The 27823-nt window shown below is 38.2% G+C and overlaps 2 protein-coding genes across 2 annotated transcripts in view; one reads left to right on the top strand and one right to left on the bottom strand.

The window, feature by feature from the left end:
• The first annotated feature begins 474 nt into the window (after window positions 1-474).
• Window positions 475-20605, top strand: PRIMPOL (primase and polymerase (DNA-directed)). Its single transcript, XM_009330673.1, has 15 exons — window positions 475-644; window positions 1049-1189; window positions 1823-1853; window positions 3943-4127; window positions 5194-5285; window positions 6272-6413; window positions 7844-7991; window positions 13540-13830; window positions 15542-15704; window positions 16965-17062; window positions 17469-17555; window positions 17637-17745; window positions 18802-18884; window positions 18968-19014; window positions 20033-20605. Exons 4-15 carry the CDS (start codon window positions 3948-3950, stop codon window positions 20336-20338), a joined length of 1746 nt encoding a protein of 581 aa, XP_009328948.1. The 5' UTR covers window positions 475-644; window positions 1049-1189; window positions 1823-1853; window positions 3943-3947; the 3' UTR covers window positions 20339-20605.
• Window positions 20606-20688: 83 nt separating this feature from the next.
• Window positions 20689-27823, bottom strand: part of CENPU (centromere protein U) — a 14245-nt gene continuing 7110 nt past the window's right edge. Inside the window, exons 5-11 of the mRNA XM_009330674.1 lie at window positions 27424-27499; window positions 26235-26352; window positions 25755-25833; window positions 24732-24779; window positions 23304-23365; window positions 21853-22009; window positions 20689-21217 (exon numbers count right to left, since the gene is read on the bottom strand). Of these exons, the coding sequence (XP_009328949.1) occupies window positions 21080-21217; window positions 21853-22009; window positions 23304-23365; window positions 24732-24779; window positions 25755-25833; window positions 26235-26352; window positions 27424-27499 (678 nt within the window). The 3' untranslated portion in view covers window positions 20689-21079. The remainder of the gene's footprint in view (window positions 21218-21852; window positions 22010-23303; window positions 23366-24731; window positions 24780-25754; window positions 25834-26234; window positions 26353-27423; window positions 27500-27823) is intronic.

The raw sequence follows: 27823 nt of genomic DNA, 5'->3' as shown, positions 1-27823 counted from the left end.
CGGGCGCCGCGGTGCCCCTAGGCCCGCCGGTCCCCGTCTTCCTGGCGCAGCGGGGCGGGCCGGGCCCCTCGGGTGCGCCCTGTCACAATCACATGGGGGGAACCATAAGCAACGGCGTCCTTCGGCTGCCGTTACGCCCCGATTACCCCCGCACCACGCGCGTAGGGGTGCCCACACGAGCCTTGCGTGGGCGTGAGCGCTGAGCCTCTTACAGCTGCCCGAGAGCGACGCGTTGCGCTGCGCTTCATGCTGTTATGTTTGACTTCGTGTAACCCAAACCCTGTTGTTTTTTGTCTTTTGTTTTAGTTCCTCTGCGTGCTGAAAACGCCTTTCTGACAGAATGGTGGTTTATAAAGATAATCGCCATCTTAAGTAATTTGTTGGGATGATTACCAAGTAAGAGGCTATCTTTCAGGTTTCAGCGAGCGACATAAGCGCGGATGTGCTGGACTGTATCGGAGCAGGACCTTCCACTTACGGCAGGGTTTATCTCCCACCACCGCATGATGAAAGCTTGGAAATCGTACAGCCGATCGGCAAACGTAGTCTGAGTATACCTTCCTACTAGCGTCCCACTGCCCTGCCCTTCAGCCTTGCACAACAGCCCTCTGAAGCTGTTGAGGGCTAGTTTCAGCTTTGTTACCGTAAGTCGGCAGATGAAAAACTCTCTTAAGACTCAATTTGGAGTTTTAGAAAGCAGGCGTTCTTTATTGCGGCGCCGGGCGCGCAGGGGATCGCTCCACCTAGTGTGCGCCCCGAGCTGCTCAACTACAGGAGTAATGTACAATCAGAATATACGTATTCATTAGATTTCCAAGAAATGATTAGCATATTCATGTTATTTCTTGGAACTCATTAACATACGTAAAAGTCTCTAATGCATGCGCTCTTATGTTCATTGGTGGTCTTTCAGGGTCCTCTGGTGGTCGTCGATAGTCTTCCTCACCGTGTCCGCTAGTTGAACTCAGTCTTTTCGCCTGCACAGTTTGTCTTTTGGCCCAGTTGCACTAACTAGCCGATTTCAGCGTAACTTCCTTATCTATTCCAGAGCTTCAAGGATTCCTTTTATCTACCCAATGTCCAGTCTATCTATCCACGGAACATTTAGCTACTTTGTTTCGACAAAGAGAACCATATATCTCCTTAGTATTTCTTTATATTCGGTATCAGCTTCATCATCAACTTCCAGGTCAGTCAGTTTCATATTTGTACGTTGACCTTTGGCAGCAGGAGTCAGAGTAAGTTTAACATTAGAAACTAAGTTTTCCAGCTTCTCACAACAGGCACTAGCCTACTTTTTGAGGTCTTATTACCAGGTCTAATATCCTGCATTTTGCACAAAATTCCTCAAATCTTAATTGTAGAAGCTACTTCTACTAGTAGGAGCACAAGATGAAAATGTGATGCTCCCTGTTTTTGTTGAGGGAAGATGAGTACTGTTGGTCAGTATGCTGCAGTTCAGCTCAACGTAAGGATAACTAAGCTAATTTTTGCGAATGTTAAGAAATTTAGTACTAGGGAGAAAGTTATTAAGTTCTTCTAAGGCTGAATCAGTAGCTGGGAGAAAAGTCTCATGCATTTATTGGTGTTGAGGAGCATGAATTTTTCCATAGAGCTATGTTGCATGATACACACGGGCCAGGAAACCAATGTAATCACATTATTTTGAACAGTGATCGATTTGCACGTCAGCTTAATTTCTCAGCAGGTGTGGATAGTGTGTTTTGTCCATAATCATTACAGGTTTTTGAGTATTTTTTTAACAAGAACGTAGGGACACATATGATGAAATCATGTATTTGTGTTTGTCTTTCCCCTGTAGCACAAGGCAGAAAATTGCCGTTTCTGAAATGGTGAGTCCATTTGTTTAAAAAAAAAAACAAAAAAAACCCCACCAACCATCTAAGGTATAAAAATACAAGATGTCCTCATCACTAAAAAAATAAATAGTCGTCCATCAAAGGGAGGGGAATAAAATAGCAAGTTCTTTAAGTCATCTCCCAGGAGATACATTTTTCCCAGCGTCTTCATACGATCATCCTGCTGAGTCAAACACACTGATGCCCAAACATGTTGGTGACAAAATTTTTTTCTGGCAAGTAAAATAAAAATAATTACTCCCCTTACTTCTGCTGGGACAGAAGAGAGGACAATGAAGTGGGAATTTCCCAGTAAACTCAGAAGGCTAGTCTGCGCTTACACCTTGTCTGTAGGTGTAAATTGTACGTGCTCTAATTAGATGCATTGTGTTAGGTATAGTTGATACAGGAACTGAAGTTACCTTGAAGAGACCCAACACGTTGGGCTGCTGAGAATCCGAGAGTGTCTGGACTGCGAGAACAGTGACAGATCTCAGTTTAAAGTAAGGGTCATCAGCCTTCTCCCACGTTCAGATATCCTCCCAGCTGTGTTTCTGCAAAAATACATCCTGATCTAACTAGGAAGTTTAAAATGAGTAGAGAATTATGGTAATTGTCCTTCGCTTCCATTCTTTTTATAGGTCACTTTGTGGGAAAGCGCTGATGTAGGGAATGTCTTTTGCACCCAATTAATTTTCAACAGAGCGAACAGCATCAAAATGAAACTGAGAGTTCTGCTAGCACTTCTGAGAAACACTGATTGCTCTCTATAATTTCATTTTTCATTCCCAAAGAAGAAACTAATTGCAAGAAAAGGAGTGGAGGAAATTCACAGGTCAGGAGACTGACAAGGTCTATAGAGATAATACGTCTGACCCCTGTAAGAGAAAAAACATTCTGTTATTTAGACTTGACATAGGCACTAAACTATCAAAACGCAGGCTTAGATGTACCATGGGCAGAAATGTAGGTGTCCAGGAGCCTTTACTGTGGAAGACTTGGAGCGGGATTCAGAAGATCTAAAATTTGGGCTTTGGGGCCCACAAGAATATTTAAATACTTAAACTCACATTGTGGATCCAGCTTGTTAAAGGTTTGAATACTTTTGAGTATAGACAGTTTCATCTTTCATTGCAGCTGGGAGGTTGTTTTGAGAACCAAGTGTTGGTAAGTGGACGGAACAAAAAGATGCACCTTCATCTTTTTTTACTTCTTGCCCGTCTTCCTCTGTTTCAGTTTCTTAGCAATGCTCTTTACCGATTTGCAGGTGTTCAGAGGGGCAATGAATTTTCCCAGGAAAAAAGTTAATTAAACTTACAGATAATTATATTAGTATGTTAATGTGTGTTTATGCTTTGCTACATTACTCTGTAGCATTTGGATTACTTTATGTGACTAGAAGTTTAAAGGTTGCAAGATAGCAAGCATTGCTGCGTCACATGCTATTTCTTGAAAAGAGATGATTGCTATCATAAGTTTTCAAGAAAGTACGCGAGATTTTAAAGCAGGCGAAAGTATTACTACTGACCAATAGCAAATGTTGGCAGTGGAGAATGGAGCCCTCATTTTGGATTTCAGTTCTTTAACTTTGAGATACAGAGCTCAGAGCTAGAGTCACTGAAATCTTAATTTTTCTCAGGAACTCAAGTGCTGTACTACCTATACAAATTAATTATCACATTTGTCTCTCCAACATAAAGCAGAAATAATAGTATTTTTTGACTCCTTAGTAACGTTGTGTGGCTAACACAGGTTGTATACTTTTTGAGGAGGAATGTAATACCATTCTGTAAACAAAAATGAAACTTCTTAGGCCTTCCCTTATTGTGTCTATTCTGTTGTGTTTATCTTTGATAGTATTAATATGAAGGTCTTTTACTTCCAAATCTGTGTGGAAAGATTTAATGTTAAAATGAGTATCATAGCAAGGTTGGGTGTTGATTTGGAATATTGGCTACTCTCAGTTAATAAATAAAGTACGCTCAACAAAACCAGAATTAAAAGCAGTGATGAGTACAGGATATATTAAAAGTGAGTCACAAACAGAAATTGATACTGATTTGACTATTTGTAATTGCTTTAGGACAAATGAAGAGAAAATGGGAAGAAAGACTGAAGAAAGTGGAAGAACTGGCGTCTCACTATGAAAGAAACCCTCTTCCTCCAGTTTATAGACCAAAACTGTCCAAACCCTTTCTGCCATCCTCTGTTTGGAAAATATTTTGTCGTCAGGCTGAAGCTTTCAATTATGTAAAAACCTGCAAAGAGGTAAATGGTTTGTTAGGTGAATGTCTCTACTCTTTAGGTACTTTCAAGGTTGAACTTCACTTAAAAGCTTGGTTGATAGTAAAGCCTTTATCAGATTGCAAGATTTTTTTTTTTTCTTCTTTTTTTTCCTCCTTCCCAATCCTGAAACAGCAAGTATTTTTTTTTGTCTTTGTAGGAGATCATGCTACACTGGAGGTAGCTCTAAGAAGTACTAGTTCTAACATACAAATTGATATGTGATGTTAACCTCTAACAGTAAAAGTGCTTTTTGGCAACATGGTAGTGATAGATTTGGTCCTTCTGAAGATGAGCAAGCTGTCAGGGTTGGCAGGAGAATGGGAAGGTAGTGAGAGTTGAGTAGGAAGAAAGAGGGGATGGGGGGGAGAGAGATAAACAGGAGGCAGAGACAAAATAAAGACAATACAACTCTCCAATGGCATCAGAGTAGCAAGTTCAGATGATAAGAAGTGATGAGCCAAATAAATGTTAGGCAAAATGTATCCTCTGTTTTCAGTTTAATACTTTTCAAATTGATTGCTGCTTTTAAAGAAAGCACTGGGTTTTTCCCCACGCTGTTTTAGGTGTTCAAGTAATCCTGACAGTCTGTTTTCCAAAATGCACTCTTGCTGGCTTGGCAGTAGGTTTTTTTGCGTTTTCTTTTCAGATTTCCATTTTTGGATTTAAATAATACAGAGACTAAAGAATATTTGCTATGAAGCCATATGCTGCCATCATGTCCATAAGGCTGTTCCTTTCAGGACATTGTTCCTCTCTCTGTTAGATGCACTTGCCACTGATCAGAAAAAAGATGACTTTACAGAGAAAACAGAGTTTACATTAATGCACAGGAAAGAAAAGCTTCAAATTTTTACTCATGTAACTGAAATCAGAATGAAGTTCTTAATTAAAAACAGATGCTATTTAGCTTAAAAAAGGAAGTGATCTATTTATAGTTTTCTAGTATTTACTAACCTTTGACCAAAGAAATGAATGTCAAATAGGCACTTCTGAAGACTTTAACTGGTTCTTTGAATAAAAAAAAGCTTCACTGTTTTTATTTAAAAAGGATGCTCACGTATTTGCCTTGGAAAAGAACACACAAAGTGGACAGAGGTTTTACCTTGTGACAACATATAAAGAGCTTTGGTTTTATTACACGTGAGTATTTGGAAAGGTACCCTATATGTTACCATAAGATAGTAGTATACTGGATATACTATAATCTAGTAATAGCTGTTACTGGATAGCTATCCCCAGTAGCCATCTGCTGCTCTGACTAGCACAGAGCTAATTGGCTTCCTCAGGGTTGCCTGAGGTTTGATCTTGGCCACGGGGAAAATCTTCATAAGGACAAACCAATCTAGTCTATAGTGGGTTTCAACTTTCTTTTGAGTTGCAGACTGCCATTGTTTCCTGGGAATTAAGGACCCCGACTACTGAACTTAAATCTAATAGCAGTAGATTTGCTTTTACTCAGCTTTCCTCAGGGGATCATACCAACAGGTGACACAAACATACTTCTATGATTAGTCGTATATCAATTTAAATGGGCATTAATATAAATGTCCGGTTACTGATTTATGGTTTTATATTTGTGTGACGTAGTTTCGAGTATTGACAATTTGATCATGCACTGAACTTATTTTCCCAATTTTTTGTTCTACAATAAAATATTTGTTTATGAAGTAAAAGAAATCTAAGAGCCAATTTTTATATGAAAAGTAAGCTTGATTTTTTTCCTCAATTTGAAAATGAGATTAGTTTTCAATTTAGTTGGAAAAAAAGTCCATGTAATCTTATTTTTAGTGCTTAAGACATATGAGTGATAACTTATTAAGTTTTTTACTGTAGTTTCCATCATTCCTTAAATTCTCAACAGCATTTCTGTTGACAGTATGTATTGTAAGACTGTGGGGGTATGGGGAGGCGAATACTTTACAAACTTAAATTCTAGGCCAGACAAATGTCTTTGTTGATATTTGATGCTGAAGTTAGTTAGAAATTTTTCAAAGCATTGTAAGGATGCTACTTTTTTTAATATGGGTGGTTGATTGAAAAATGAAAGAATATTTAGGACTTGCGGGATCCTTGTTTGCAACTGGTAAGTACGTATAATGTTGTGATTTGTTTTCGTTTTTCCTTAGCAAAGGTTATAAAACAAGTCTTATGCATTGCTATGAAGTAATTCCTGAAAAAGATGCTTGCAAACTTTATTTTGATTTGGAGTTCTACAAGTCAGCAAATCCTGGTGCAGATGGCAAGAGTATGGTTGCGAAATTAATTGAGGTAAACTGGAGCAAAGTCATGTTGTAGATTCAATACGAATTTGTTGTTGATTTAATATGAAACCAAAGTATTCACCACTTTATCTTGATTACTCTGTAGTAAAATGAAAAAGAATTGTAGACCTAGTGATTATTTTTAATGAAGTAAAAAGTACTGGTTTAATTAAAGCAAAGTTTCTCTTCTTTAAGTGAAAGGAAAAAATAGAGAACTACGGTTGTTGGAATGCTTGTATTCACTGTAGGTTTACTGATATGATAAGTTTGCTTTGGCAGATTGTTTTATGTCCTCTGCCACTTCAAAGCTGTAAAACTGAAGGAATGTTTAGGTATTCTTCAGAGTAGCATCAATAAAAGTTCCATTCAGATATTCCTCAGTTCATTTCCTTTGCCAGCTGGTGCAGTCATATATCAAGGCTTAGATAAATCCCTCCTGATTTTAGGTGTCTTCAGATGGCAGTTCATTATAGTTGAGTTAAATGATGATGTAGATGATGCATCAGGTGACTGCACTTACCAATTTGGTACCTAAAGGTAAATATCTTTGCTAATTATCAATTTTATTAAATAGTGCAAATTTCCATTTTATTGCAAATTTGGTTGGAGAATGAGCTCCGCTGCAAATTCAGTATGACAGAGGTGGAAAATAAAGCAGGTTTTTAGAAGAATGTCTTCTGTTCCAATAAAATCTCTTTGTGAGTGGCCATTTGTGAGACTTCTGACCCTTGCATGTCCCTAGCTAGAAAGGAAAGAAAGAAAAAGATGATTGAGGTCGTTCCTTCGTAAAGAACCCTTCACTGATACAGAATCCGGAGGGGTTTACTCCATTGCAGATCAATTCTGAAATCTAGAGATTCCTCAGGTTAAGAAGAGAACTTTGGATTTGCTGGGTGGGGGATCTGAGATACTAAAATCCTAAGCTTCCAGACCCTTAGGTTCTGAGTCCCAGTCCTAAACATGGGTAATCACAAGCTTAGCTTATAGGGGGGTTTTAGAGCTATTTTAGAGCCAGACACCTTATGTTTTCTGCTTAGTTAGTGTTCATTGGGTCATACCAATGAATTAGCTAAATCAGCAGTGAATTAGCGTACCAACCGTTATATCATGATAGCTTCTATCTTCCATTCTAGGTAGCCTGCATTACAAACATTGTCACTGTGGGTGTGAACTGCTTTGTGGTGGAGAAAAACAGAAGATAAAGCCACTAAATTAGACTTTGACCTGAAAAACTGAAAATCTGCTCAGTTTATCACTGTTAGTATATACAGTGACTTGCTTATTTCAGGAAATACAGTCTATGTCAAATTTGGTTAAAATTTGCTATGTTATGAGTTAGTTTGAATTAAATTAATTGTATGCATTTGTGTTGGGTTTTATAGATACCACTATTAAAAATGCTAGAGAAAATAGCCTAATTAATGTTTATAATTTCAGCTCGTCAGCCAAAAATTAAAAGAACTTTATGATGTAAATTGTTCAGCCAAAGACGTCTTGAATTTAGATTCCAGTACTGATGAAAAATTTAGTCGACACTTAATATTTGTACCCCAAAAGACTGTATTTAAGGATAATACTCATATTGGTAAGTGTGTTCTTTTTTCTTACACCTAGAAATAAAAGGTGAGGTTTTGACTTTGTACAGTGCCATCTCACATTTGAATATTTATTTTAATGGAATTATATGTGGAAACAAATATGTATTCCCAGCAGAAATGACTACCTATTTCTATTTCATTAAGCCTCATTATTTCTCAACTCATCTTCTACTTCCTTTTTCTGTAATTAGCATTCGTGTCTGCAAAAACGTAACTTTTTTTGTGCCTGTATCTTTTATTTATGAAACTACTGGCAAGACTAGGTTTTGGCTTGAAAATTGTTTTACGGTATGACTATGATGCCTCAATTTTCAGGTTAATGTCAGTCTTAACAATTGAAGCTAAGATTATGGGCTCTAAATACAGTTGGTTTGTGCTCAGCACAGGGTCAGAAAGGCAGGACAAAGATGGTTTCAAGCCACCTGTGCATAAACATGATTAAGGGAAAGCTGAAAGCAATTTTAATTGTTGATATAAGTTGGGATTTCATGGGATATGGCAACTCCAACACAAAGAATTGCCAGTTCAGGGTTGTCTTGACTCCACTTTAAAAATAGGTATAATAATACCTCCTCACTTCACAGAAGTATTTTGAACATACTTTCAAAATACTGTTTATGAAGCACTGAGGTGCTAGGGGTGAGCATTAAGAAAAGTTAATGCTGAAATTAATAATTTCTTCCTCTTGTATATATATTTTGTAAGGTGTGCAGTAAAGCAGGCTTATAGACCTACATTGAACAATGAAGGCACAATAGAATATCAGCTGAGTTTTGTCCGAGTGAAGCAGGAACTGATGGAAAACAGCGTGCCCAGTGGTGGAATTAAAATCTGTATCAACCTACAGATGCAGAAGTTTGGGTTATTTAATATTGCACTTGCAGCCTTGGTTTTGTCATTTCTTAATATTTGAGTGTTTGATTTTGTAATCTTTGTTCTTTATTGTGTTTGTTTCAAACAAACAAACAGGGTGAGGGAGAGGAAGCAGAAATGCTATTAGAGAGTACCACATTAATAATCACAGGGGTTATTAGAAGGGATGAAATTTAGATTTGTGACATTTAGCTCTACCATTTGTGTTCAGGAGCAGCAGGACTACATGTACCGGAGAGAAAGAAATCATGAGCTTTGTTACTGGGTTTCCACTGGTAGTAGAATAGGAAGAGTCGAGGATGTTGCGTTCGTAATTTTGGTCCCAGTCAGGTTCCCGCTTTTATTCTGCTGTCTGCTTGGTCACAATCTGTCTGACTGTCTTCATGCCTGTCCTGGTTTTGGCAGGGATAGAGTTAATTTCCTTCCTAGTAGCTGGTACAGTGCTGTGTTTTGGGTTTAGGGTGAGAACAATGTTGATAACACACCGATGTTTTAGTTGTTGCTAGGTAATGCTTACACTGGCCAAGGACTTTTCAGCTTCCCATGCTCTACCGACTGAGAAGGCTGGAGGTGCCCAAGAAGCTGGGAGGGGGCACACCCAGGACAGCTGACCCAAACTGGCCAAAGGGACATTCCATACCATGGGACGTCATGCTCAGCATGTAAAGCTGAGGGAAGAAGAAGGAAGGGAGGGACGTTTGGAGTGATGGCATTTGTCTTCCCAAGTAACGGTTACGCGTGATGGAGCCCTGCTTTCCTGGAGATGGCTGAACACCTGCCTGCCGATGGGAAGGAGTGGAGGAATTCCTTGTTTTGCTTTGCTTGCGTGGGCAGCTTTTGCTTTACCTATTAAACTGTCTTTATCTCAACCCACGAGTTTTCTCACTTTTCCCCTTCCGATTCTCTCCCCCATCCCCCTGGTGGGGAGCGAGCAAGCGGCTGCGTGGTGCTTAGTTGCCGGCTGAGGTTAAACCACAACAATGCCCAATCTTCCTTTTCCTTTCTCACCCTTACCGCTTTTTCTAGCTCTGCACCTTCCCTCATTCCAGTCTTGAGTAAAGCTTATACTGTATTTCTTCTTTTTTTTTATACCTCCTGTGTTTTTTAAGTAGCTTCTTACTGTGCACTGTGTATGTCCTAGCAGGGGATAGTAGAGAGCACAGGGAAGATGCGCTCTTTGCTTTTAGTACTTAATGACAGCACAGCGATGCTGACGATAATGACACAGTGCTGGGCTTCTTTCTAGCCCAGTACAGCATTAGAGAAAATCTTATTTTCCTTTTGAATTGTCTAGTTATTTCATGGGGAGAACACAGGTACTGTTGGATCAAAGTTGTGCAGGGTTGACACAAGTTTTGTGTTGCTCTGAGGAATCATCTATGAAAGGTCTTGTCAGCATGAACAGCTGGAGGAGTGAAGCAAACTGTAAGGAGAGGCTGGATGGATCTTGTAGGCCTGCGTGCATGTACAAAATTTTTTTCCCCAAATATTTTTAATAAATATACGTGCATGATCCATGGCCTAAACATCACTTCAGGCCAAAATTCAGAACTTTACTCCAACACAGAGGCCATAGGATTTCTCAGGACCTATTTTTTTCAGCTTTTTTTAACATTAAAAAACCTATTTCTCATTCTTGGGAGCAGTGGAATCTGTCCCTAAACCTTTTGAGGAGTAGCTGACATGGCAAGCTAAGCAGATTGTCAAAGTTATAACCAAATGCTGATAATACTGGCTGCCAGCCCCAAGCGTGACACAGAGCAGTTATTTCTTATGTGACACCGTAGTAACAGATACAAACCCCGAAGACTTAAAAGGGACTACTGCAATTTTTAGTTCAAAAGTATGGTCTTTAATTCCTCTGCCACTATAAAACTCTTAAGTAATACACGGGTGGTAAATAATTTGGTATGACAGCAATTTTAGCCTGTGAACTACATTAGTCAGTTCTTTCGGTAAAAGCTTGAACTGTTTATTCTAGTCCATTAGTTAAGTGTTCTCTATCTCCACCGTGGTGTGAATTTCATGTTTACTGTCAGACTTAAAATATATTTAGAGATTGTGTATTCATTTTCTGCCTTTGCCTTTACTGTGACTTCAATATCTTGTTGAAAAAATTGATTTTTTATAATTGAGAGATGTAAATGTCAGTGCTAAATTCATGCATGTTACCGATAATATTACACTCTAGACTTTTCATTAATGCATTTTAGTAACCTGCTTGACAAACCTGGCTTAAAGCGTATTAGCTTTGTACTTTGTGCAAAATACAATGCTGTAGTAAATAACTAAAAATCCAGATAACTTCATAAAGTAATTTCACAGAATCTATATGAAAATATATATATTCTTTCAGGTGATGGAAAGATTTTGTCTAATATTAAACTTAAAAGGGTTAGTATACTTTTCAGACACATTCAAGTGTTGTCTTTTTAAAAAATTCATCATTGTGGTGTTCTGTCTAATAAAAATTACTTTGAGATGAGTTAGTGGTATTTGTGTGGGATAAAGTAGAATATGAACTATCACATCTTGGATGATATATTTTCATAAGCATTTTATGTCAGGAGTCATGCACAAAGTGCATGGGCTTAAAATGAAATATGATTAAAAACATTTGGTATGTAATACTTTGAATTAGTTACTAGTTAGAATTAAAATACAGGAACTGAGATCATAGCTCATGTAAGAAAGCACAGGAGATCGTGCAGGTCCACGGGAAAGCTGTGGAGATCAATGAATTTACTTTGATCTACACAGCTGACAAATCCCGAATATAAAACCACAAAATACAGTCAAGGGTCAAAAGTGTGAAATGCAGGGTGTGGTTCCCACATCTGACCAGTTAGAAGAAATGGGAAGAGAGAAAACAAAGGTGTGTGGGAACGATAAAAAACTAGCTCCCAAAATAATCTTTCAGTGACAAAAACCTTGCTATTCTGACACCAGAGTGATTGTTACTTAATTACACACAGAAAAAAAGGAAGTGGTCAGCCAGGACTTTTAAAGATACTTTAACTTTTATGGTAATTGAAATGAACTTCAGTTCTGAAGTAGGTACGTTTTCTCCCTGAACTGAAAATCCGAGTAACTACTGTTATAAACCTAAGAAATTCTGTGTGCGTATTTGAACACACAGGGTTAAAACGCTGACTATGAATCATTTGTGTGCCTTAGTAGTCCTGTAATGAATTATGAGGATAGTGATATTAGTGCTTCATACACTGAGTCATTCTGTTGATACGTAGCACAGGAGGACCTGTATTTCAGTCTTCCAGGTTCCCCCCATTGAAGCTTCAACCGACGACTGCAGAATCCTCCTTGCTAGTATTCCTTCACTTCATAGTTTTTCTTCCACATCTGTATTTCTTCTCTTCGTGCTCCCTGCAAGCGATTTGGCCATGGTTTTCATTTGTCTGTCTATCTGGTTACCATCTAGCGGAGCCTGGAGTACAGCGGGGGTTGGATTACAATACTCGGAGTTTGAAAAGTCATTACAAAATACTTTTGTAAAAGTAATTTGTTGTTCGAGTAAGCCCTGGTCAAACTGTTACATCAGTTAATATACCGGGAAGCTGCAAGTAAACCTTTTTAATTATTCTGAAAGTGAAATTAGGGAAAGCGGTAGTGAGAGGGACAATCACAAGCTCTTCAGAATCCTAAATCTGTTAATGTCATCGCATGCTGTCATTAACTACTGCAAAAATATTCAACTACCTATGATTAGATAAAAAAATAATTTGTGTAATAGCAAAGCTGTATGAATGCTTTATTCATGTATGGAAGAGTTTCACTAAGTAAGTGGTACTTGAAATAGTAAATCAAACTACATTTTATAAAGGACCTTGACTATTTTACTTATTTTCTGATATCACTGTCATTAACAAAGTGGTCCTACATTAAGCATTTTAATAAGTCTTACTGTAACAGCCTAGTTCATATGCAGAAATGCTGAGCTAGCACGAAGACCCAAACTGAACTTGTTCAGCAAGTTTCTGACATTCTAGTGGAAAATTCAGGTTCACAGAAATTTCAGTGCAAAAGTCTTCCTCGTATTAATCATTACGTCAAGATCACTCATGCTCCAAGCATGGGAGCAGCTTGAGATCATGTCTGTCAGCGGCTTTAATAACTGCAATGGTACAGGTGTGATGGGTAGGAGAAAGTCTTTTGAAGGATACAAAAGACATTTATTTCAATTTTGCATTTTTATCCAGGACTTTGAATTTAGTTTGGGAAATTGTAGTGACAGCCTATGCATTTCTGTTTCGTTATGTTGTCTTTATTTCTAAAGAGATTCTCAGTTCTCTCTGTTCTCAGTAGTGAAATTGCAAAGGGAAAGATTGTGGCTGTATGGTACAATTAATATATGCAAAATTATTTATTTTCTCATGTTTTAAAAGAAAAAAGTTTAGTAAAAATTCTTGCCGACTGTGGGTTTCTCAGTTACTAACCAGAACCATTTTGTGTGCTGGGCTGGTCCAAAAGATTTTTTTTAAAAAATCCAGGAGGGGAGAAAAAAAAAACCCCAACCCAAACTCCAACCACTTCCATCTTGGCTGTTTTGAAAAATGTTCGCACAGGAACTATTAAGTTCTTTCTCGACTCATAAATGACGTTATCGGCTCCGGGGGTTTTTTTGTTTGTTTGTTTGTTTTTAAGGTAACTTCGTGAGAACCATTCTGCAGCCTGCCATAAGGTTAATGGAGAGTAAGGCTGCTGTTGTGATTCCAGAAGAAGGAGCAGGACATGTTTTCCAGTGTTCTGCAGAAGCAGTTGGATTAGATGGTTCTCTCATAAACCTCACAGCCGTCGAAGATGCTTCCAACGGCTGGCCAGCCATTGCTCGCGAAACAAAGGATATGGAAATATCACACCAGGGAGAAAATTCAGAATTTTCCTTTCTAATAGTAAATAATAAAGAAGGAGACAAGCAACTTTTTGTGGATTTAGGTAAATATAAGAAGTGCTTTTAAACCTCTTTGGGATGCGACAAAGGTTAAGAAATGAGATGTTCCTTAATCTTTGGTTACAGGCAATAAGAACAACAGTGTTCTTACTGTTGTCCCTACGGTCAGAATGTAAACCAAATACAATACGTGCTGAAACTGTCATCATAAATGCTGTACTGTACTTTAAAGGAGCCTTAGATTCTTGGTCCATGGAACTTCTTATATTGCTACATTTAATGATTTTGTTCTGAAGTTTGAAGAAACTCTTGCCACACAAGACTCTCTAATTGATTTTGTTCCTAAGGACTTAGTGCTCCTATTCGGATTAAAAGAGGATAGTATATATTGGATTTTTGTCATTTCAGCTGAATTAGAAGTTGCTTAATTATGGAATGAGTCTTACAGGCGTGGCCTTCTGTATTGTTCTACGTGTATGAATTGAGCCTTCTTCCCCTGTTTGGAATGGCAGTTGTTAGGTTTTAATGACAGAGTAATAGAAATTTTGGGTTGGGCACTTCATGCCCCAGTTGCGCTTAGCCTATTCATGGTATTAAAATGTTTAAAAGCTCCAGGAGCACAATACCCGTAGTCAAACTAAAGTTTGAAAGTTCCACCCTTCCCCCTCCCCATATCTGGTTTCTCTGCTTTTTTGCCCTGTCTGAGTGAGACGAAAATAGCTTAGCATGCTTTTGTACAGCAGCGCGTTACATACTTGAGGACTGTTTATCATGTTTTTTCTCAGACTTCTCTGAAGAACCCCCACTCCTTCAAATTCTTATGGAATTCAGGATCACTTTTATTGCTGGCCTCTTCAGTGTGTCTGATTTGTTGAAATGTAATCCCAAAGTCGGCCCTCTAATAGAGGCTTCTCCATTACTGACGCAGAAGGATTACTTTGCACCTACTGTTCAAAATTCCTTCAAGCATATTCGTGAATGGAAATTAAACGACTTGTTTACTGTGTCACTTCACCTTTTAAGAATTTGAAGTTAGTCCCCAAAAATTAACCATCTTCAATGTTTATGTTCCACGCATTACCTCAAAACTGGAAGGCTAAAGTCAAAATAGCTGGAATACTGAGTTACATCACGAGGCTGCAGTGGTAGAAAGGGATGTGATGTTCTTGTTGTACGAGGTCTTTTAATTCCTTTATCTTCATGAAACCCACAAATGACGCACCCACCTCCTCAAGACATTCTTAGACAGATTAGGCAATGACGTTTACGATACCTGTTCATTTTTTTGTTGTTTGTTTTTGAGAAGGGAATTAAATTTTCCTGATACATACTTCAGCGTGTACTACACGGAAGTGGTGTCTGGCACACAAAACCCAGGAGGTTTGATGAATATGAAGTGCTGGTTAAAATAATTGTGTAGCTTTTTATGCTCAGCTGTATTTTCACAAAGTTAATGTGAAAGCACCATTTTTTTATACTGAAAGAAACTTTTAGCCGTGATAATGGCAGAATGATTAACATGCCTGCGTAGAGGTGTTGAGTGTTTCTTAATTCTTCGATAACATAAAAATGTACATGTGTGTGATCCTGCTTTGTTGCATTTCTTCTATGGGACGTGAGCTGAAGTCAGAAAGAGTTTTTGTCCGTTCCTTAGACCCTTAGCTGGGTCTAAGGAAAATTGTTTCATTTACAAGTACTAAGTATCTTAAATCCTAGCCAGCATTGTTATGTTAAGAAGTACTTGTTTTCCTGCAGGAGTTTATACAAAGAATAGAAATTTCCGGATGTATAAATCATCAAAAGCAGGAAAAAAAGTGATTCTGAAGATAGCAGAGGATAATAAGTTTGTCCCTAACTGCGAAGAGAATGTTTCCTTGGAAGAAGCATATTTTCTTTCCTCTTTGATCTGCAACGTTAGGTAATTGTTTAATTCCGGTGGAATTGAAAATATTTTAAAGTACATATTTTAGTAATTTTTGTCCTGCAGCAGTTACAAATAACTACTATCAATGGGCAGTTATTTCATGAACATTGTTACAGTGTAATTTAGGAGCTTCCAGTAGAACTCCTTGTTTTTGAAGAAAAAATTTCTTCGGATTTTTTTTTTTTTTCTTTATTTTTCCTTAACCTACCTCCAAATGTCTAAAGAACACAGAACATGTGGTACAGCTTCTGAGTTGTGCCTCATTTCTCTATACGCGCTCAAAATGCCGAAATGTAACCATTATGAAGTTTGGTTGGATTCTGTATAGTTCTGCGAGGAAAAATTACAGCTTTCCAGTCAACTAAATAGGAAGAGTCTAAATATTTTCCAAAGTATGATAAAAAAAATAAAAAGGCTTTTTGTACCTGTTTACTTGCATACCAGATTTCCCATTTGGTACAGATGCCTCCTTAGGCTGGATACCGGTACGTGTAATAATCAAGTTTTCTGTATCTAATCTAAACCTCTGATATATCTTGCCCTGCACCAACTGTATCTTAAGGTGACCATAATCATTACTGCAGCAGAAAGAAGGTTAAAATGGTACATGCAGCTGTATGATATTATGCATAATAATTTTATTAAAAACATGTATTTGTTGTGACTTCAGTTTTTACAGCCTGACATGTTCATTATCCTGAACTGATGCCCGTAACCCCGTAGCATAAATCGTGTAGTGTGTTCAGATCATAGGTATCAGCTGAGTCTGTCATAAACACGGGTGAGAAATTCTGCTATGTGATCACCTGGCTTCCAGCTCGTAATAAGGCAAGGAAAAGTAGTTCGTTGTAGAGAGAGAAGAAAAAATAAATTGAAAACTTTCAAAGGGTATATATGCATAAATATTACATCTAGAGCAAATACCTTTGTAAGAGTAGTACAGCAGACCAGCAGTCTTTAAATGGCTGGATCCTGGGATTTTTGCCAGGAACCAAATTGTGCTGTTCCGAAGGCGGAAACCTTGCCCTCTGCGGGTACAAATCAGAGGAAACCGTCAAAATGAGAAGAAAAAGTGCTACAGGGATAGCAAAAGGTAGCATACAGAATCACAGACTGGTTGAGGTTGGCAGAGACCTCCGGAGTTTGTCTGGTCCAACCCCCCTGCTCAAGCAAAGCCACCTAGAGCCGGTTGCCCAGGGCTATGTTATGTCGTGCTGTAAGAATCACACATTTTCTTTTGTATTCTCTCTTCAGAGCGAGGGATGACACAAAAGTTCTGTCATCTGGCTTTTCAGAGGAGGAAAGAAAAATGTCTGCTTTTTTAAACAGTAAAACTACCAGAAGCAGCAGAGGTACCTCAAGCCTTTTCTACTGTATAGAAAAAAAGTACTCTCAAATTAGATGTACGGTGACTTACACACCTGATGACCTCTAGGGGAGCTTTTCTTCAGCTAGCTTTCTGCAGGCAGCAGAGTACAGCTGTACTGAAGGATGCTCTGCAGCACTTGAATGCCATTTACCCTCTTCTCCCGCTCCCGCAGCTGTCATGCTTTGTTCCAGTTCCCTCCATACCTGAGGCTGGGGGGGTGCAGCTTAAAGATCTGCAGGAGATTAACACTGGATTTATCCCTGGTTTTATTTAAGGATTTGGTGTGATTCATGTACATTTTCTGTCTGTGGTCTATATAATGTGTAACAATTACATATTACAGTGACAAAACCAGTAACGCTATGTATTTGTGGTCTTTGTTGTAACAGATTCCATGGAAGGCTATCAGGATTCACCATATCCAGAAATTGATTATTTTGTTCGCTCTTTGGTTAATAAAGATGGGGTGCAAGGAGGTAAAGACCACTCTACTATTTACAAAGGAGTATTCCCCAGCAGTATTTTTAAAGAGTTAATCTTTCCCCCCGCCCCCCCAGGGATACGGCGATGGAATTATTTCTCTCTGGAAGAAATACTTGTATATGATATTTCTGGTTACCGTTGGTGTGAAAATATTGGAAGAGCTCACAAAAGTAACAACATAATGTATGTTCTTTAACTATTCACTTCAAAACAGCTTTATTCTCCTGCTCAACTGTTATTCTGAAAAATGCTGAAAAGCTCTTATGGATAGAATCAGCACCTGTTACAATTTCTGCTCTCTTGCTCTGGGGGGAATACAACAGGTTTTTTTTTCTTTAAAAAAAACAAACTCCCCCCCCCAAGTTTACTTTGTGATAACTCAACTTGTTGTTCTGGTATCTCTGAATCATGAAGTAATCTTCATGCTACTTAAAAGACGTGTCTAAAGGTGCTAACATACAAGTCAGAATATGTTAAAGCTATTAAGTGGTACTATACTTTGACGCTTCTTAGCTAGGAAGCTGAACAATCAGAAATAAGATAAAGAAAACAGCCCACTTTTGTGGTCTGTGATGAGTTTTGCTAGTGACTTTACAAGGACTCGGACTTCTTACAGTTTTAGCAAAATAAGTGTTGAAAAGTCAGGTTTTTTAGATGACGCTAGAATTGCAGTGTATCACCAGTAGAAGTATTTTGATTTAAAAATAATTCTACATAACATTTAAAATAACTGAAAGATAAGGAACGTGTTTTTGAGAAATACAGGTACAACTCCCCCCCCCCCCCCCAGCCACTACGCTAGATGAACTTGGGTGTTTCTAAAGCACAGCTGAAAAAGCTGGGTTGTCTAATCAGTTGACAGGAAACAGTGATTTTATCTGGCTTTTATAATGAAATTATCTCTAACAGCAGCAACAACAAAATCTTATCTTACAGTTAGGTCCCACATACTAATCTTACTTTAATGACTTTTTCTTCCAAGCTTAATGTAATGAAGTTGACTAAATTTCACTTTCGAACGTTAGTCTTAAAAGAAATACATTTTTAACTTAAGCAGCCTGAAGTTTGTTGAAAAAAATAGGACTGTACAAAACAAGTATGTAATAAGTATGTCAGAGTATGAAAGCAATAGCCATAGATGGGGACAAACAAACTGTTCATTTAGTGTCAGAGTTTCCTACTGTATGCATTCACTTCATTTATGTACTGTTACTAAAAATGAAATTATTTCATTCTTAGGATTCTGGTAGATCTAAAGAAGGAAGTCTGGTATCAAAAGTGTCACGACCCAGTCTGCAGAGAAGAAAACTTCAAATCACAAAGTATGTATTCTGTGATTTCAAAGCAATTACACTTAATACTTTCTGGAATGTTAACTTTAATTAATGTCATATATTTGATTTAGGTTTTCCATTACCACCTCGGATATGTCTCCCTTTTCTTTTCAAAGAGGTATGTTTTTGTCCTATCGATATGCTGAAGTTCTTGTGAGTAAAGCTGTCTCTGGAAGTCATTGAAAATCCCCGCTAACACAGTCCGTTGAGCTCCAGACAGTAGTTACACTGGTATAGAATAGCTCCCCAGAGCAGCTGTGCTGGTGTGGTAGCTCCGTATATTCATTTCTAAGCTCTCCAGCAGCAGATCTAGCACAAAACCGTCAGCACAGATAAAGCTAAGTTGCTGGAATAGCCTAACTTCACTTGGGACTAAAGATTTTCTTCTGTTTTGGTCTGAGCAGCAGTTCCCAGTGCATAGACCACAAGACCACTACAGGTACAGAACGGAAAAGCTGCCCAAGTTACGCTCTGCTGTGCATGTTTGACTTCATGCTGGGCCAGCTGGAACACCTGAGTCAGTCAGCATCAAATTTAAGTCAGTGACCCTCAAATCTGAAGTTTGCTTAACGCCTTTAATAACGCATTTTAGTGTATTAAAGTAGTTATGTTTACCCACACGGGTAACCTGATACCGCACCTAGATTCTAAGCCCTGAACACAGTAGTTTTTCCACTGAGTAGACAATACGAATCGACCTCTTTGCAACTTTTAAATTTCCACTTTATGCTTTTAAATTTCAAACTGCAGAATGGCACATTAAGCTCTGCTTAAGCAGATCATCAATAGCTATTAGTGTTATTTCACAGAAAGTGTAATATAAATGCGTTTTCAGATCCTGACAGTATCTTTAAACAACATTAAAATTAGTTTTAACCGTGTATTATTTTAAGAAGCTGTACACAGCAGACTACTCGTAGTTTGCTAGAAAACCAGCAAATTTCTATTCCTATTCAAATAGGCTTCCGCAGGGTAACCGGGCTATAAGTTAACCTGCTGGAAAATCTGTCTTGTTGGTCAGCTTTCTATAGTATCCATTATATGTGACAGTGCGAGTTTCAAACTTTCAGATCAGAGCAGGTAAAGGTATGAAGACCATTTGCATATGGAATAAATAGTATTCTTGTTTGTAAAAGGAAGAAGAGTATACACTAATGGATGAAAGGGGGAACACAGAAGAAAAAGTAAAACCACATTCTAATGCGCCAGACTTGTCAAAAAGCTCAGTATCTCTAGAAAAAAGCTTGTCTCAAGACTTCCTGTTGCCAGACAGCGAGTGGGACAACGCAAGCGATGATGCCCATTTCCTAGAAGCTACTGAAGATGTGGAACTAGCTGAAGCTGCAAATGATAGTCTGAATTACGCCACGGAAGAAATTCCCGATGAAGTTCTTTTGGAAGCTTTAAGGAAACAGGACACTTGCAATAAAGGAGGCAGCTAACCGCAGACTCGGCTAGCCAACAGACCGCTAGCAATGAAACCTGCTTTAACACAACGTGCGTATCGCACGCCTTCTGTGAAAGGCACTGTGATGTAGTTCAAAAATGCTCTTCCAGAGCTGTAAGACAAAGAACTGAGTAATGAACAAGTACCCTCACAACCGGATGATCTTCAGCAAGCATGAGGAGATCCTGGAAGATTACATGAGGGCTGAAGAGTACTGGACTGAAAACTCGTCATGAATGCTGCTCCAAATTCAGCACTTCTAACGCTCACTGCTGTGCGGTTTCTATTTTGTTAGCTGTATGTCCAAGTTTTACTGATAAGCCAAGATTTCTTTACTTCCAGAAATGGGAGGAAATTATTTATTTCAAATACAAATTTAATAAAAAGATTTGTCTATCAATAGTTCAACCACTGTCTATGTGTTCTCTTTTAAAAGTGTACATTGCTTTCAAGATGACATTACTTCAGTAGCCCAAGATTAAAAACCAACGTTGTTAACAGAGCACAGAAAAGTGTTACTACTTTAACTGGAATTGCTATTTCATTAATTTCACTGACATTCTGAGTAAGTTCTCACACAGACTATTTGACAACAGAAAAATACAATCTCTGATTAAGTCACTGACTTCTTTTAAACACTGAAGCAAAATACGGCAACAATGATTAAAGAAGCTTTAAGCACTGACCATTCTAATAATTGTTCCTAACGAATGTCAAAAAGTCTATTAAAAAACACTTAATGTTTCTTTGATAACTTCCCTCTTTGTACAGCCAGAGCTTCTTCCAGTTTCATATTAATATTCTGAAAGTGTCTTTCCGCTCCTAGAATTCTCCGCGACTCCACCAGAAGAGCAGGTAGGCTGGAAGTTCCATACTGTTGTTAAGGAAATAAAATTACAAGGCAACATTTTTAACTCTTGGAAAAATCACTTGCATATCTGTATTTATTTTTCCTCTATCTGAAAGGATGCAACGTGATTTTTAGAAGTGAAGAAGAGCCAATATTAGAGAGTCTTCTGACATGATAGGATTTCCTTACGCATGGCAGGCACGTAGCGTTGTCAACAGAACCCACCACGCCGGGTCATGAGCCCCAGTAAAAGGGGGAGGAGCTCTAAGACTCCAAGAGAAGTTAATCTGGTCATGAAATACAAGCGCTGTTCTTGGCATTAGATACCGTACAGAACAGACGCGTATGTACCTTTTTTTTTAATTGCAACAAAAGAAATTGGTTACTTATTTCTCACTGTTAATCTTTCTTCAATTTCTATAAAAAAGTTAGACCTGAGGACAACCCTTACGCTTCTACGTCCTTTGAATTCCTCGACATAGACAGCAAGGTAGCAGAATCCTCTCTGAAATACTTCTGCTTCTAACATGAGACCAAAAAAATTACTGCTATTCGATGTAAGTTAAACATTAAGAGAAATGCCCATCAGTCCAGGGAAAAAAAAAGGAGAGGGACTGATTCAGAACAGTTCAGAAACACACACAAAAATATGTACTTACTACCACTTTTTCTTTGGGGTTTTCTTCTCTATAATCCAAACAGCCTTGCTGTAGCTCCTTTAAATCAGTTAGTAATTCCGTTGCCTGCCGCAAGGAAGATCTCCTTTCCTGTATCTCAGCATACTCTCTTTGTAGTTGTATCAGTTGTGGTTCAGCTCTGAAAAAGATCAAGGCTTCGATGACTATATCTGCGTATTTATTTCATGCGTAACGATGAACGTACTTCCTCTGAAGAAGACTTAAGGGAAAGGTTGATCAGAAATACAAAGCGTAGGTTAGCGTAACACACTGTTTAATTAGAATAACTAGCGTATTATTTAAACAGGAGCACGGGTCCAAATCCACAAGAAAACCCCAAACTTTTTTCCACATCTCGCTTTTGAGTCTGGACGAAATAGCCACTCTCTCTTAAGCACGTAAGTTTTTCAAGTGAAATTTCTTAAGTACCTGGTCGTTCTGCTTCTGCACACACCTGCTTGCATGCTGAGGTGTTCAGCGCTTGTGCTGAAGCATACTCGGGACCGACAAACTAGACACACCTCTGCCCAAGTAAACTGGAGGGCTCAATCCGTTAAATTAGTACTCCAAAAACTGAACACCAACAGCCATTTTCATTTAACGGTGTTGCAGCAAAAAAGCTTTCTTAAGATGATCAAAGGATTAAAACACAACAAATAAACAATGTGAAGACAGCCTTCAATCTGTGAGGGGGTTCAAACCCATACTGAGGGACGCCTTTCATTAGTTCTTTGAGTGAAGTTTGTCCATACCATAGTACTGCAAAGAAAACAAGACTCTCACGGCCACAGAGAGAGGGCTTCTCATCTGCCTTTGTGGATCCAAGCCCATGGCTCCCTACAGAGTTAACTTACTGCGTGTATGTTATACGCAGCTTCAGTATAAAGCTTGTCACTAGTAACCAACCGGATTTGGGGAAGTCTAACGGTTCTTCCGAAGAACGTAATTTCTGTGTCGTGTATCTAAATGATACTTAAGATTAATGCCAAGTTAGAGAAGTGGAATTGCGTGGCCACACGAGATGGAAGCAAACCACGTAGTCAGAGGCATCCCTGCTAAACTGCAGTGGTGAAATACATTCTCCCACCTGAAAACCAAAAAAGCCCTCTGTATTACTTTTGCAAATTTATGATTCATCATCTCTGCAATTCCAATTGTAATGTTAGAGTTTTTCTTACGAACGTATGGTCTGAAATACCATCCCAGTAACTGGTTAGCTAAGAGAACTTGCAAGAATGACTATCTAGGCAACTGAAATATGGAAAGGAGAGGTTATCCTGAGCTTTTGTAAAATCAGAAAGCAATACAGAACAGAAGTAGAGTTTCATCAAAATAAAATGAAAGAATAAAAAAAGTTACTTTCACTTCTGAGTTACAAAATACCAGACTCCTTAAGTTCTTCAGGCTATTATTGTGCATCATTAGAAACATACCCAATTAGCTCTTCTCTGAGTTGCAACAGTCGCTGCCTTTTCTTTTTGATGTCTGTTATTACCTGAAACAAATAGCGAGGAAAGTCTTTGAAACGGTTTCCGTAACTTCAAAGGCAAAACACTCAAATTTCATTGGCTTTTTTTCTTTCAGGTTTTATGTTTCTGATTCTGGGTGTGGAAGATCCCAAGATACCAGACCTTATAAACTGCCATATTTTACATTTGTATTTTAAACACTTTAAAGATCTTTAAAGTGTCAAACTCTCATCTCCATCCAAAATTTCTCTTAAGGAACACTGGATTTACAAGCATACGAAAGGAGTTGGTGACATTTTGAACTCAAACATGACCAACTCTAGCAGGTTTTTGTTTGTTTCTGTTTTTAAAATGCAGACTAATATGAATGTATGTTCAGTATGATTGCCATAACTAAGGAACTAAACATAATTAAGCCTTCTTTAACACAACATCCAATTAAAAAAAAAAAAAACAAAAAACCTAATCATAAATTTAAATTTAGCAACTACAAATCTGGTTTTAAACAGATGTATCAAAGGCAAAATAAGGATAACTGAGTGGCTGCAAATGCTAGATGCGTATTAAAATTTTCATTTTACATGCAGAGTAGCTTACCATCGCCTCAAACTAACAAGACTTTAGCACATTAATTGCTACCTCCCAAAATAAGCTTTCTGTTGAGGTTACTTGTTAAAAGCTATTTTGTCATCGAAAAGTTTGTGGAAGAGGTTAACCTGGGCAGAAAGCCTCCGGCAGGCAGCGCCTAACCTGCTCTTACTTATCTCTGCTGTAGGGCATTCACCCCTCTCCTGATGAAACCACTGCGACGTCTTTCTGCTCTTACACTAGTTCCTCCTCCCGTCGACACTCCCCTGTTGCATTTTCAGTCAATTACTACTCGCTCCGAATGAACAGAGGAACTGCCTTCCTCTGAACAAAAATTTTGCATATATTTAGGGACGGCAGCTCCCTTAGACTTCTCTCCTTTAAACTAAGCAATCCAATTCTATCCTAACAGGTCACCATGTTTGCTGCTCTCCTAGATTTTATAATCATCCTCATTTCTTGAAGGTTAGCTCTCAATATTTAATTGGCTCTCCAGAGGCCCCACCAGTACTCATTAAAAAAAAAAGAAAAAAGTAATTCACAAGCATAGACACCGACACATCCTAATGTGCATTCCTTCTTTTTACACCGGTATAGCAGTATGCATATGGAGTTTGCAATCGATCATATTTACTCAAATCTTTTCCAAAAAACCTCTGGTGCTTCCCTATCCTCTATTTGTGCAGTTGATTTGGTAGTGCAGTGCACTTTTTTCTGAATTATTTTATTTCTTCTAGTCAGCTTCTTGAAATTTCAGTGCACACCTCTGTATGCTGTACAATCTAGTGATATATACATATTTACCTTAGCATTTTTTTTCTTCATATTCTTTAATTCCTGGGCTTCCGCTATCTACAGAGGAAAAGAAGAATTACAGATTGACTATGGATCTCGATTTCATCTCTAGCCTCCTAAAAACACGGTTGCAAGAATTACTTTGGAGTAACGTAAAAAGCTATTTAAAAAAAAACAACGCTGGTTCAAACAAAGATTACAAGTGTATCAGTTGTGTATCAATTCTTTCCTCACTCCTCATGCCAGAGGAAGACTGTTGCACAAAATTAGTCATCCTGCACCAGCTAGTGCAAGTAATACCCCTTGTGCCAATTACTGTAATACTACCTAGCTTAATTTTTCTATAACTTTAAAATGTGTAAATCTAGTCATTTTAAAACTTGCCCGTTCTAATGAATCACTTAGAACTATAGTTTTAGTACTTACCCATTGTACTTATCACAACTCCTACAAAGTTCTGAGTTTATTTTACTCATTGTAATTAGTGACAAGAAACCTTAGTATTCCAAGCTAATAAGTTTTTTACAGTCAGGTTCAAACTGTTAATTAAAAAAGGATGATTTTCCCTGAGCTATGTTAGAGGCCTTAGTCAGGCCTCTACACAAGAATCACTGGGACGCAGTATAAAGACTAAATCATCAACCTTTTAAAACTCTAGTCCATGAGCTTTTAAAACAGTGTTTGACGTAACTGTTTGCTCATTCAAATTATGCAGCTCTCCAGTTTTACTACATAATGCTTCAGAAATTACAAATATTAATGTTTCCCTCTTCTCAGAAGCTGACAATTTTGCAGCGTACTTGCATAACAGGCAGTGTTGTATCTAAAGACAATTCTCATGAAAGGCAGCACAAAGGCTGCACACAACAAACTGTTTTCATATTATGCACCCTGACAAGAGATTAGAAAATGTAAAGTATCATAAAATAAATATGTAAAGGACAATATAAAACCATAGGTATTTTGACTACGATGTAATATACAGCTCTATAATAGCTACCACAAAACTGATTTTATTTATGGCATACTTACAAGATCGGTGATTTGGTCCTTGAAAGCAGAACAGAAGACATTGATAGCTTTTCTGCAAATGTTTGATTCTATGCTTTGTCTGGAGAAGTCAGAGAGACAAAACATGACCCATTTGGTTTAGTAAAGGAGAAATCTCATCCAAAAACGTTCCTTTGAGTAATGAATAAACCCCAATGTTAAGCAGCTAGTAGCACAGGCAACTGCGGATCTTTCATGTACTAGCAATAGCTTAATTTCTACATTGAAAAACATCAGCTGAGATGTGTTGTTCTTATGTTTGGAAAATATCAAATTCCTGGAAACAACCTCAAGATCACATACGAAAAATATTTGTATCACAGAAACCTAATAATCATTAAAATAACATCAGAACGTAACTGTGCAATACTGCATTCCCTAAAGGGCAGCCCATTAGCAGAAATGCAGGTAATTTGTTTTTAAAACTCTGAGTATTCAACCATAGGAAAGCAGAATATTTACCTGTAATTTGCTGCTATCTTCTCAAATTCAGCCAGAACAACATCCAGTTCTGTAATATCTCTGGGAGATCTCTTCAGCTCTTTGGGACACCAAACCTGTACAGAACACGGGCTATCCACTGAAACAACAGAATAAAGATAAGCACTGTACAATTCAGGTACATGTTCTAAAATAACAGAAAAGGTATCATGCCCACCATTAAAATAACCATCTAAAAGTTATGAATATTTTAATACGAAACTTGAAAAGAGGGAAATATGAACTATTTCATCTGTCTTTGGCTGAGCAACTATGATAGACTTATCTGGGAACGTTTTAGAATTTGGATGATCAATTATATACAACTTATTTCTCATTCTTCATCATTTCAAACAAGTCCAGGAGCACGTTATTACACTAACTGATAAGCTATACAGTGTACTGTAGATATAGCTGTTTGTGCTGTAAAAACCATTAGCCTGAGTTTGGGCAACCTGCATTACTCAAAGAATCATGAGTTGTTATATTGTATTTGTATAGATTTTGTGTTAATACCATATATGCTTCAAAAAAAGCTATATACAAGTAAGTTTCTTTAAACTTTGCAATAGTATTATTAGTTAATTCCACAAAAGCTTAAACCATGTTTCTTCACACACTCCCAAATGTAAATCTAGTACTTGAATGTGACGGGGCACAGTTCAAAGGAAGCAAGATGATACCCGAGAAACAGTTTCCCCATACTGAAAAACGCCACTGTCTTGAAGTTCCCTATCTCAGAGGTCTTTATACTAACAGCTGTGCCTACGCTGTAAGTCAGGGGCACTCCAAGCTCTGCCCCACAGCCTGGAGCTCCAGGCTTCCAGACCAAGGGACATACTGAAGTGCCTTACAGCTCCATACCCATGGACCCAGGCTTCCCTCCAGACGGAACCAGGCTGTGTGTGAGGGATAATGCGCACCTATGCTTTACCCCTTCACGGGAGTAATAGGCAAGTCCGGGGATGCAAACCATAGGGATCAGAGCTGTGTGGCACACCAGCTCCTCAATTTAACCACTGCTGAGTGTCTAGACCAAAACCAAAACTAAAACCTCCCATTTCTAGAAGCAGTATGCTGCTACATATCAGAAATGAAAACCACTGAGTTATGGAAAAGCACTCATCTTGAATGAGGAAAAGCCATATGGGAGTTTTGAAAAGTAGTTTACCAGAAGGATCTGATGTGTTCTTCTCTGAAGGCCGCTGCTTCTTTTTTGCCTGGAATTGAGTAGTATTCAGAGCCTTCTGTGATATAAAAAGCAGATTAACTTCAAAACAACTCCTAGGTTTACTCATTTAAAATTCGGAGAGATGGCAATTAGGCAGAACACACAAAAGTATTTCAGCTTTTCACGACTGAAAACGTCACTAACATTTACTTAGGGCTATTTTGCCAGAATCACAGCACAGTGATCACACTGCTGAGGGACAGCGGCTGCCTGACTGCACTGACCGACTTGACACGTCAGCCACTGGCCGTGCAGGAGGAGGAACATTTTAAAGAGCATAGGGACCCTCAGCTCAGCATAGTCATCGCCCGGTATTAACAGTTTCTGATCAACAGTGCCT

Source organism: Pygoscelis adeliae, unplaced genomic scaffold, assembly GCF_000699105.1.
Source record: "Pygoscelis adeliae isolate BGI_AS28 unplaced genomic scaffold, ASM69910v1 Scaffold167, whole genome shotgun sequence".
Taxonomy (NCBI): domain Eukaryota; kingdom Metazoa; phylum Chordata; class Aves; order Sphenisciformes; family Spheniscidae; genus Pygoscelis; species Pygoscelis adeliae.
Note: the sequence above shows the minus strand (reverse complement) of the source record. Positions and strands in the feature narration are given on the sequence as shown.

Bases quoted from the DNA above. Each gene is read 5' to 3' on its own strand.
- PRIMPOL (XM_009330673.1), top strand. From the start codon at position 3,948: ATGAAGAGAAAATGGGAAGAAAGACTGAAGAAAGTGGAAGAACTGGCG. The intron at 15,705-16,964 runs GTAATTGTTTAA...TTCTCTCTTCAG, and splicing joins TCTTTGATCTGCAACGTTAG to AGCGAGGGATGACACAAAAG. The intron at 17,556-17,636 runs GTAAAGACCACT...CCGCCCCCCCAG, and splicing joins TAAAGATGGGGTGCAAGGAG to GGATACGGCGATGGAATTAT.